The following is a 12,510-nucleotide window of genomic DNA, read 5'->3' as shown; positions in this document are numbered from 1 at the left end:
AGTCTTCATTCAGATTTATTCAATTACTTAATAAAGTGAGCAAGAACCAAACCTGAAAATTAAGGATAAAGTAAAATCTGACACAATAACTTCAGGCTTTGGCCTTTTAACAGCAGTGAAATTTATACTGTATTCTGCATTTTGATGATTAGGGATTGGTGAAATTAATTTGGCCCGACAACTTGGATTTTCAGACACATGCCGTTACAAAAAACAATGAAGATATTAAAGCCTGTAAAAGTGGATTTATAATGGAAATGCCAACTCTATCTGAACGGAATTGATGCTACAAGGACTGCCATAAGGCAGTTAAATAGTCACAAAGATACTTTGTAGTCTTTGCTCAAAATGAATAAAGCAATTTCATAAAAATGCTCAAGAAACCTAGAGGCTTTGGACTTACCGGTGAGGATCGAGAAGCTTCCTTCAGTTTTGACATTGTGGTTAGAAAACTCCCGATGAAATCATGAGACCCATCATTGTCATAATCATAGCACTCTACCTAAAATGAAGCATTATCCAGGATTAGCAATAGCCAACGCTCTACCGAAATGATGTTGCAATGACACTTCTATAACCATGTATAAAAAAAACCTGCCTTTTTTCCCTGTTAGGATTTCAAGCGTGGCAGAAGTTTGCCCTATGCCATAGATTTAAATTAGTGGGGCATATACACAAGTGTCTGAAGGCTAGGCTTTACCAACTGCAGAAAGATAAGTGAGTCTTACCTACTACTGGACCAAATCCTCCAAGCTGCTGAGCATCCTCATCTTCCACGGAAGTCAATGAGCATCAAGAGTTCAGCATTTTACAGGATCAGGTCCAATATGATTAGTTAGGGCTAATACTACTATTTTATTCTGATCATTTTTAGGAAAAGTCATTCCATGGTACCTAGTCTGTGCACCCTTCTGCCATTATCGGCTGGAGGCCTGATTTTCAGAGATACTGACATTCAACTCCTATTGATTTCAGTGGGAGATGTGGATGATCAGTACTTCAAGTCAGGCTCTGGGTGGTTAGCTGGAGAGCAAAAGCAAGTGGACAGCATTACTAATCCATAGAGGGGCTCAGAGACAGAGTTCAGTACCTTTCACTGCTGATAACGGAAGCTAGACTTGAGAGTTCTCTCAAGACCTGCAGTCTTAATTATTTGTAAATTCATAACTTCCTCAGAGATAGTATGTTGGCTAAAATCCCTCTTTACCTGTATTTATAGCTCAAAGGTAAGACTTTACTGATCAAATCAATTCAACTTTAACCTTAATGCCTTTCCTTTCTCACTTGCTCTTCCTTTCTTGGGTTATTCTTTTTGTTTAATGGAGTGGGATGGCAGACTGTCAGTTTATTTAGCCCAGCTCTAGGTTTTCCATTGTTATTTTAACTTTTGTGAAGAACCTGCTTACATACATATAAAAAGTAATAAAATGAACAGGCTATGAATGTTCTCCAGAATGTCCTAATTATAATTCTGAATTAAGTTTGTATATTTAAACTGACATTGCACTAACCACCTCTGTCTATGAATTATTTTTTGCTCTGATTATAGATAAGACAACTTACTAAAACAACAGCTTCCTAGTTCCAAAATTTCCATTGATGCACTTTTCCATTATTCGGGATAAATATACAGACCCTGGACAAAAATCTTCCTAAACAGATTCAATCTAAGCCATACTGCTGTTCTCCATGCCCTTCTTTCCTACTCCCCATTATACTGTACACTAGCACATTAATAAAGGTATGTTTTCTTTAACATTTCATTTCTGACCAAACCAAAAAAAATAAAATAACTATCTTAATAAAATCTTGGGCTGCTGAGAGAAAACTGCCTGCATAACACATTTAATATTTCTACGTTACTGCCTTTTAGATTGCAAGCTCTACAGTGCAGAGACACTGCCTTCTTCTGTTGGCACAGCTCCTAGATACATTTTGGCTACCACCGTAATAAAATATATAATACATGCACATGCATTGAACACCAATTCATACTGCATACAGGCAACAACAGTATCACAGATGGAGAAACAGATTTCATATACAGGCAGATGTGATGCAGATTCTTTAGGCTTTCTTATGTTGAGCCAATCAGATGTTCACCTACTCAAGCAATTGGTGGAATTCTTAATACTGAAGATATTTTTTCATTCAAAACGGTAATAATAGCTTGATCCAGAGTTATCATAATTGTCTTTTTTATTTAAAGACAGAAAACATTTCTGGGAGTTTGATATATTAAATACATCTAGCCTGATGTTTCTTTTGAGATCAGAAGGTTGGCTGCCCATGCAACAATCTTGGTGGCTCCCTGTAGCAACATAAATATTATCCATGTTTCCCTCTTCCCTTCTCAGAGCTGATGAATTCAGGCATGCTAGCTCCAAATGAGAGAGGCTCACATTTGTGGTACAGAAAGATATCATTGACTCACTGCAACACACACACAATTTAGAAATAAATTAATGAGATAGTGTAGCAAGTTGGTTTGTGCATTACTGCTGAATACACAAACTGAACGACTCAGTGTGTGAAGAGGCATTCATACTGAGGAAAGCTAAAAAAGTCATTTTTACTTACTATAAGATAGCCTGTTATGCATGCCACTGTGTGTATAAAAGTGTTAAAGCATTGTTTAATTCTTCTTCAAAACAACATTACCACAATTTTACTGTCTCATCTGAAAGTAATTTTAAATCCATAAACTACAATTTCAAAATAAAATGCTGCAGAGATTAGATTCTATCCTGTTTTGTGTAAATCTGGAACAACTCCATGGAAACCCAGTTGGTCTGGATATACACCAATGTAACTGAGATCAGAAACTTCACAGCAGGTTTTATTATATACCTATACAGTGTATTCTATTGGGTGATAAGATTACATTTTGGATCATGCTGAGCTGAAAACAACCCTATCTTAAAGGATTTATTTGGTCAAGGAACTACACTTTTAGTGGGGCCATTAAATGGAAATGAAAAATACATCCATGACATGTGGAGAAGAACTGTCACTAGCTCTTTCCTTTTTCCCCCCCCCAGGTTGTCAGTTTCTGGGCTTACTTATAAAGATAATTATTATTCTGCTTCATCACTGTTTTATTCTGTGCCGGTTTATACCCATATTAGCTAAGTACCATATGTTCCAGTTGTGCATTAAGCAATGCAACTAATGTCTGTCACATGTGATTTATTCTCTCTTGCATCCTTTCCGCAGGATGGGAATAAGTGCTACGGTATATCTTGTTTTGGTAGGCTTTTGTCTAAATGTACACATTGCTGTGACAGATTGGGGAATATGTCAATTTATGAATTCCATTTTGATTTTGTGAGTGCCATACTATACTTCAACTGCCACTTTGAATGTATGTCTACCCAGGGACACTCAGGAAAGTTAAACTGAATTAAATGAAAATGTGAATTTAAAATGCATTCCTTCACAATAAGGCCACTTTACTTCCTAACGAGACTATCCATTCAAGGGTTTAACGTGATTTAACCAGTGCTGTAGACACTGAGGCTCAATGAATTGGTTTACCACCCTGGATTTGGCAGCTTCAGTTGAAGCTGAAATCAACAAGATGAAATTCAACAAAGACAAGTTTAAAGTATTATGCTTAGGAGGGAAAAAAATCACATGCACAAATACAAAATGGGGAAAACTGGCTAAGTGGTTCTAGCACTGAAAAGGATCTGGGGGTGATGTAGAGGATCACAAATTCAATATGAGTCAACAATGAGATGCTGTCATGAAAAAGGCAAATGTCGTTCTGAGATACATGAACAGGAGTGTCATATATAGATCTGGGAGGTAACTGGTTCAGTACTAGTGAGGCCTCAGCTGCAGTACTGTGCCCAGTTTTGAGCATTGCACTTTAAGTAAGATGTGGACAAATTGGAGAGAGTCCAGAGGACAGCAACAAAAAGAGAAAGATATTTAGAAAACATGGCCCATGAGGAAAGGTTGAAAGAATTGAGCATGTTTACTCTAAAAAAAAAAGGAGAGAATAAAAAGGGGGGACATGATGAGTCTTCAAATATAGACTCATAGACTTTAAGGTCAGAAGGGACCATTATGATCATCTGGTCTGACCCCCTGCATGCTGCAGGTCATAAAACCGTCCCTACCCCTTCCCTGGACTCTGCTGTTGAAGTCCCCAATCCTGTTTTTAGTGACTTCAATCGGCAGAGACCTTCCTGCTAGAGATCCCTGCCCCATGCTGCAGAGGAAGGCGAAAAACCTCCGGAGGCTCAGCCAATCTGCCCTGGAGGAAAATTCCTTCCCGACCCCAAATGTGGCGATCAGTAAGACCCCGAGCATATAGGCAAGAGTCTCCAGCCCGACCCCGTTAGCCATTATACTATTTACCCACCATTGCTTGGCTTTCCTTGACTACTATGTTTTACCATTAAACCATTCCCTCCATAAACTTATCTAACTTTATCTTAAAACCAGACACTTTATCTTAAAACCAGACAGGTCCGTCGCCCCCACCGTTTCCCTCGGTAGGCCGTTCCAATATTTCACCCCAATATGTAAGAGGCTGTTGCAAAGAGAATGGTGATCAATTGTTCTCCATGTTCACTGAATGTAGGACAAGAACTCTTTGGGTTACTTTGCAGCAAGGGAGATTTAGATTAGATATTAGGAAAAACTTTCTAATTATATGGGTAGTTAAGTTATGGAATAGGTTACCTAGGGAAGTTATGAAATCCTCATAATTGGAGGTTTTTAAGAATTGGTTAGACAAAACACTTGACAGGCATGGTCTAGGTATACTTAATTCCACCTCAGCATGGGGACAGGGGGAAATGGATTAGATGATCTCTTGAGGTTCCTTCTAGCATTACATTTTTACGATTCTTTGATAGGAAGCTTCTCTTGCTTTGTAATTCGACAGCATGATGGCTTCTGTAGCTTGGAATTTTTGTTTTGCAGGAAATTTTGACACTTAATGTAATGGAAATTTGAAAAATTTCCATTTCTGAATTTATTTTTTCATTTTTACATTATTTCATGACATGCCAATGGTATTACTGCATAATATACTTTATTTCATGACAGATCAGTAGTAATGTAAAAACAAAACAAAATGAAAAACCCATAAAATAAAATTAAATTCAAAACAGTTTCAAAATTTTCCAAAATAGATTTTTTTGTTTCAAAATATTCTCCTTGCAAGAATTAATATTGAAATAAAAACTTCTGAAGCATTTCAATTTCTACATAAAAGCAATTTCCATCAGAAAAAAAAAAGCATGTAACAAAATTTCTGACCAGCTGTAAGCCTGAGCATAGGCTTGAAGAAATTTGTTGTGTTTCATCTTCTGTCTTTTGGCCTTTGCTTTTCCATCACTAGTTCTCAAGTTTCCACCTGTCATTTGATTCAGGGTGTCAAAAAAAAACAAGAACTTTTGGGTGATGAGGACTAAGGGTGTCAATGGTTGCAGATAATGTTCAGTAAGGATTCACTAGACTGACTCCTTGTCCTGTGAGTGGATCCCATCTTATCCTCCCAGGCTACTTGAACCATCACAAACTTAGGACAACGCAGGCAGGCAACCCTGCATTCATCTTCTCTTCAAACATCAAATCCAAAAATGGTGCCTAAGATAAGGCGGGTTCATTTGAATTCACTCATCTGACAACGGAACCCAGAGCTGAAGCGAACAGATTTTTATGCTCCTTTATGGACCAATGACTAAAGGCAAGGAAGGATGTCAATGGCAGCAGACATCCATTTTCTTGAAATATGCTGCCAGTGTTGTCACAATGCCTCTGCTTTGGGAGCTAGCGGCGTGAGGAAGGGAAATAGTACTACCTATTTAGTAGTGAAAGAATTACGTTCATAAAATGTCCTTCTGACTAGATGATTCCAAATTTAGAATATTTCAAATACTAGCTCTATACACAAATAAGTTAATGTTCAAAACAGCTTGGCATCAGAAGGTTTTGTCTGGGTAGATCCAGCGACTCAATGCTAATGCTTTGCTACTGTGCTTTATTCATGGGGATCCCCATGAACATTCAGTCTACTCCTCAGGCCAGCAGGAACTGGGGTTATTGTGTAGGTAATATCTAAGCAATGGAGGAAAGAATGAAGCAACTGGTCAGCAAAGTCCAGTTGAGCAGGTTGAGAAGAGGACCTGATGGCTGTGACACACATCCAGGAAAGAAAGGGAATTAAACAAGTGTGAAACATGTATAAGGACGAGGTAACAGACAGTCATATGCAGGAGAGCAAGAAAAAGCAACAGCCAAAAGGATTCTAACGGACTGTAAATGTGCAAGCAGACAGCCCACGCTTTTAACAAGTCTGAGAACTAATGTTGTGTTAACACTAATTCAAATGAAAAGAAAAACTGAAGAGGGAAATACACATTTACTCTAGGTTAACCAGCTTTCCTAACTCTGGAAGTCAATTTGACAAAAAAATTTAGGAGATCCTGTAATACAAACTATCAGGTCATCATTATCATCATCCCTGTTTTCTGTTACTTATAATAAAAACCTTTATTTTGAATTTAACTTAAAACTAAGAGGATAAACCAGTTAAATGAATATTCATGATCTTTGCCAACTGTTTCTTTGATAGATACATTAAGGACAAATGCAATGTATTTAAATATTACCTTGATTGTTTTATCCATATCACTGTAACACAGAGAATTGAGGGGTATTTTAAAGGGCTTCCAGACAGGATTCAAGTTGTTTTTTATAACCTGCCAAAAAGATTAGATAAAATAGTATTGTTAGTAAGGCAAGATGCAGAGGGACTATGAGTGTTATGGAATAAAAACAGGGCAACTATTACAAATATGGAAAGTGTTGACAAAAAAAAAAAAACAAAAAAAAAAACAAAAAAAAAAACATGTACACATGACAAGGATATAACAAGAGCCCCAATGGCTGGATCATCATAACAGAAGAAAATTTTGTTTAATACCAACACTCTGGAGGAAGTTGGATGCTGCTGCTCACTGCTAGGTCAAAATTTTCAAAAAGGGAAATTTAATTTATCATACAATTTAAATCCCAAACTGGAGAGGATGTAACATTCTAGTACCTCTGTACATGAAGACCCTAAGCATATGCAGCATTTTGCTATGTACCCCCACATCTTACCAGTAGAAGCAAGACAATGGGAGTAAAATTATAATTTCCAGAAGTTACATTTCACTCCACCAAATGTTTATACTGAAACACCATTTCCAGAAGTATTTCCTCCGGAGATTCAATGGTTAAGGCGGGGGGGGGGGGGGGGGCGGAGGGGGGGGGGGGAGAGAGAAGTCAGCAAAGGCCACTTTATAATCTCCTCATGTCTATCAAGCAAACAGAATCTTAGTACTATAAGGGACTGTGCCTTCCTCTAAATTTGTTCATTATTTAAATACTGATTAGGGCCTCAGGCTCTTCTGTAAGTGTTCAAAATAAGTGTATAACTTATTATTAAGTAGTAAATATCAGACCTAGCTGAAGTTGGCACTCCAATATTAATAGTAATATTATAATAGCATCTAGATGTTCCTACCAAAACTAGACTATTATGCTAGACATTACATACATCTAAACAAGTCCAAAGGGTTTACAATCTAAATGGACAAGAGTAAGAAAAAAAGCAGTATTGTCCACATTTGAGTGCCAGAGACATTTAATGACTTTCAAGGTCACACACACAAAAAAGTCTAACAGAGTTGGGAAAATTCAGGTCTCCTGAGACCCAGTCCGGTGCTTTAATTACAAGATCACCTCTCCCGCTCTGAAGGTGCTGTACCTTTAGTGCTATGTTATACATTTAAAGTCAGATTAGAGTTTTATTGAGTTAATTTTTTGTGAACAACCTCCCCTACCTCAGTTCTGTGAACCATCACCCAGTTCCCTTCCGAGGTCTGCTTGTGGAACTCCAAGAAAGGGTCTGACTTTCCAAAAAAATCCTGAATTTAAAAAATAGGCAGTTATCACATGGCATGAATGTTATCAAACACTAATTAATATATATATAGTCAGATAAATGGAAGGTAAACAAAAGACTTTCCTAAAAACTATTAAACATCTTTCTGATGAAGAATACAAATCACTTTTCAGGTATTCTCATTATTGCTTTTTAAAACAGGATCATTTATATTAGCAAGCCAAAGAATTATATAACTATGAGTAGAATAGAAATATTTTTAAGTGTAGGGTGAGATTCTGGGCTCTGTAAATACTGCCGGACAGTTCCATCTCAGGACAATGGGGCCACTATGTGTATGAAGGGCAGGACCCGAATTCAAAGCTGCCTAATTAGAACATTATAAAAATGTAAAATAGAAGCATTTCTTCCCTACCACACCTATTAACATCTATTTTAGAATTTCATAGAGCAATTAAAGTGTTTAGAGATTCTAACGTGGACCCTGAAGACGTTTCTTTATTATAATGGATTTGCCCACTCTAACATATACCTTATAGTGCTGTTTGAAAGTGTACTTTTTACAGTTATTTTAGTAAGTAAACTTAAAATTAAATTGCAAAAGCATTCACACTAATGAAAAGATACAAATCTGTGATTAATTTATATGGACAGAGTTAAGTCTTGTTCAAAGAATAATTTTGGGCAACTTTAGAAACAGGTCAAGATTCATTCTAAAAACTTCAATGTACATACATACTTGTTCATAAGCCGAATATTTTTGGTAAAAAAAAAATGATGCATCAAAGAGCGGGGGTCGGCTTATAAATGGGTCTACACCAAAATTTGATGATTTTAAACTCTATGGAATCATTGAATTGAATAGCTAATATGTTGTCGTTTTGTTTACCTGGAGCGTCTGCAGGCATGGAGCCCCTCAGCTCCCTGTGGCCTCGGTTTGCCGTTCCCAGCCACTTCCCGCAGCTCCCATTAGCTGGGAACGGCAAACCACAGACACTGGGAGCTGAGGGGCTCCGTGCCTGTGAATCCTCCAGGTAAACAAAACGTTCAGGCCCGCTATCGGCTTACCCTAACAGGCCAGTAGCCAAAGTTTGCCAACCCCTGAAATATAGGGTCGGCTTATGAAAGTGTCATACAGTTTTTGCTATTTTCACCTAATCATCTTGGGGGGGGTGTCGGCTTATAAATGAATGGGCTAATGAACAAGTAGATATGGTAATTTACAAATGTTCTGTGTTCTATGGTTTTCTTCTACTGTAAACAGTATTTTAGTAGACTTAATTTCTCCAGCAAAGAATCCCAGAATGAATCAATCCCTGTCATTACTTATTTATAAGAGCATCATTATTTTAATGCTTTGTTATTACAAATACAGCAATTAAGTACCTTATTCTCTAGTTTCCTTGCTTCTATTTCGAATAAGACCACCCTGTTATCCTTTACTTCTTCTGCTGTAATCTAGATAGATAAAAGAAAGAAACATTTATTCTATGTTCAGATACCATATACTTCACTAATATTATTCACAACATACCTAGAAAGGGTAGATGTGAAATATTTATTTAAAAATAGAAGTACTTGGAGATCCTTGGATGAAAAGGTAGGACATAGCTCTGAAGTGTTTTGAAAGCATCAGGCAAGCCACACAACTCCTATGTTACTAGGTAAACAGTCTCATTTTACAAATGAATAACCCAAGGTACAGATGTTAAGATTCACATTTTCAACAGTGGCCACTAATTTTGGATGGCCCAAGTTGCGACATAGAGTTCTTGATTTTCAGAGGCATGCACCCATAATGCAGCTGAAGTCAACAGATTCTGACAGTGTTCAATACCTCTGAAAATGGGCACCAAAAATTGAAACCTCCAAAAAGGGACCACTTTGAAAATTTTGGATTATTTAATTTGCTAAATGCCACAGACTTGGTGCCAGAACCAGGTATAGAACCTATGAGTTCCAACACCAAATGTTCCTGCTCAATGAGATAGAAGAGCTTGCTAGATGAACTAACTGTACAGAGGCACATTTTTAGAGCTTCTCTCATCCACTAGACTAGATGGTGAGATCTGTCTTTATGCAGTACAAGTTCAATTTTAGACCAAGCTTCTAAATGTTTTTCATATTTTAAAAAACTGTGGTTTCCCTTATGCTCAACTGTGGTTATCGCTAAAAGGCAGTCAGCATTCTAAGAGGAATTTTACTGCTGTTCTGTCATTTTCAAAGGCAAGAAAGGGGTGCTTGGTGGGGTCTTTAACTCTATAGGCAGATCACAGACTGAAGTCAAAGTTTGTCTGTTGGTCTCAACTTTATAACTAGCAAGTAGTCTGTGGGAGGTACCATCCTCAGATGCAGCATACTCTGTTCCATTATGTACTCGACCAATTCTGATACAGGAAGAACAAAAATGCCATTTGTATCCAGTCTTCTGAAAAACAATATCACTACAAACTTATGGACATCATTGATGAAAGTACTGTAATAGTAGCTAGAAATCGTACATGGATCTTGGCTTGAAAAAAATCTCATATATGGGAGCTGACCCCTGCAAGTTTGCCAAGGTCATGCTCTCTGGCTACAAAGTCACAATTTGGAAAGTCACCAATTTTAGCTGAGTAAAGTAGACCAGATTTCCACATTTCACTGTATAGAAGAGAGGTGGTGCAAACTAGGGCACTAACACTGTAGCCTGAAGACAGTGTACAGGACACATGAAGACATGATCCTTGTGTCGCTAAGTAATGTTTAATTTCCTACTTGGCAGTATCCCAAAATACTTAATTAACAGACTCAGCCTGTTAATTGCTGATCTCAATGGAGCATTCCCATTTGAATTGCATTGCCAAATCTGTCCACCCATTTTGCTAACATCCATCACCACTGTGAAGAATATGAGAGAGCTGCATTAATTTTATGATTCATCTTTCTTTCGCCCAGTGAGTTTGGTGGTTATTTTGATGCTGGCTAAAAGGTAAAGCTAAAATCAGTGTTAGTTAGCACTGGTCTACTCTACAAACATGTTGGTATAAACTGTGTCGCTCGGGGTGTGAATTTTCCAAATCCCTGAATGACAGTTATATTGACCTATCTCCCCATTGTAGACAGCACTATATCAATGAGAAGGCTTCTCCTGTCAACATAGCTACTGCCTCCCGGGGAGGCGGAGTACCTACGCGGGAGCTCTCCAATCAGCGTAGGTAACGTCTTCACTAAGTGCTACAGCAGTGCAGGGTGCAGCTGCATTGCTGCAGCACTGTAAGTGCAGATATGCCCTTAGCTTTGATCTGCAGGAACCCAGACAATGGCTATACACAGCGCCAAATTCTGGCGCTTAGATGGACAGTACACCATTGCTGGAAGTCTGCCTCTGTCCCACCTGAGAAGAAGCATAAGCCCAACTAACCAGGTTGTGTTGCTCCACAACAAACACAGGGACTTTGAAATAGATAAAAGACTACCTGTGAACTTGGGGGAGAAAGGGATGGATGGAGGGAACCACACTAACTGAAGGGTCAGACAGAGGCATAGAGGCTGCACTCCCCAATGCTGGGGGATTACTGGGATGGTGGTTACCTAAATTGCAAGGAAAGGCTAAAGTTTAGGTAAGATCTATATGCATATTATCTTGTTGTTTGAATTTTTTCCCTCTCCCTTTGTTGTATTCATATAAATAAATCACACTTTGTTTTCAACAAGCTGTTCTGTCACTTCCTGGAGAGAAGTCAAAGCAGGAGCCAAAACCCAAGTGGACCTGCCAAGGATACAGTTGATGAACATGGGTGCTGTGACCTGGCGACCGAGCCTAAAAGTGGTGTGAATTGCAGGATTCCAGCCTGAAAGAAGTACAGTCGCAGACCTGTCACTTGGATTAGGGTGCCCATAGAGAGACTGAGTAAGGGAATCAAAGATACAACTTGCCATAAGTCATGACAACCAAGTGAACCAGGAAAATACAGGCCTGTTAGTTTGACCTCAATAAATGCAAGGTCTTGGAACAAATTTTGAGAGAGAAAGTAGTTAAGGACATAGAGGTAAACAACAATTGGAATAAAAATACAACATGGTTTTACAAAAAGTAGATGTGCCAGACCAACCTGTCTTTTTTTTTTTTTTTTTTTTTTTTTTGAGACGATAACTCATTTTCTAGACAAAGGAAATGCAGTAGATCTAATCTACCTGGATTTTAGTAAGGCATTTGATACAGTTCCACATGGGAAATTAAATTGGAGAAGATGGGCTATGAGAATCGAAATGTGGGTAAGGACTTTGTTAAATAGGAGACTACAATGGGTCATACTGAAAAGCGAAATGTCAGGCTGGAAGGAGATAACTGGTGAAGTTCCTCGGGGATCTGTCTTGTGATCAATCTAATTTAACATTTTAATTAACGACCTTGGCACAAAAAAAGCAGGCGTGTGAGAATAAAATTACAATGTTGGGAGGTATTACTCATATGGAGGAGGACCAGAATATCATACAAGACGACTTGGAGGACCTTGAAAATTGGAGCAATAGAAATGGGATTAAATTTAATAGTGCGAAGTGAAAGCTCTTGTTGTTAATCCTTAAATACATGAATTTTTACTATAAGCTGGGGA

At 38.0% G+C, this 12,510-nt stretch overlaps 1 protein-coding gene across 4 annotated transcripts in view; it reads right to left on the bottom strand.

The window, feature by feature from the left end:
• CPNE3 (copine 3) overlaps nt 1-12,510 on the bottom strand; it is a 61,653-nt gene that overhangs the window by 18,569 nt on the left and 30,574 nt on the right. For all 4 annotated transcript variants that reach the window (XM_024106242.3, XM_065585858.1, XM_065585859.1 and 1 more), the window contains 4 exons: nt 9,299-9,370; nt 7,851-7,934; nt 6,633-6,722; nt 404-502 (listed from right to left, as the gene is read on the bottom strand). In XM_024106242.3, coding sequence (XP_023962010.2) covers nt 404-502; nt 6,633-6,722; nt 7,851-7,934; nt 9,299-9,370 — 345 coding nt within the window. The remainder of the gene's footprint in view (nt 1-403; nt 503-6,632; nt 6,723-7,850; nt 7,935-9,298; nt 9,371-12,510) is intronic.

Source organism: Chrysemys picta, chromosome 2 (assembly GCF_011386835.1).
Source record: "Chrysemys picta bellii isolate R12L10 chromosome 2, ASM1138683v2, whole genome shotgun sequence".
Classification (NCBI taxonomy): Eukaryota; Metazoa; Chordata; order Testudines; family Emydidae; genus Chrysemys; species Chrysemys picta.
Note: the sequence above shows the minus strand (reverse complement) of the source record. Positions and strands in the feature narration are given on the sequence as shown.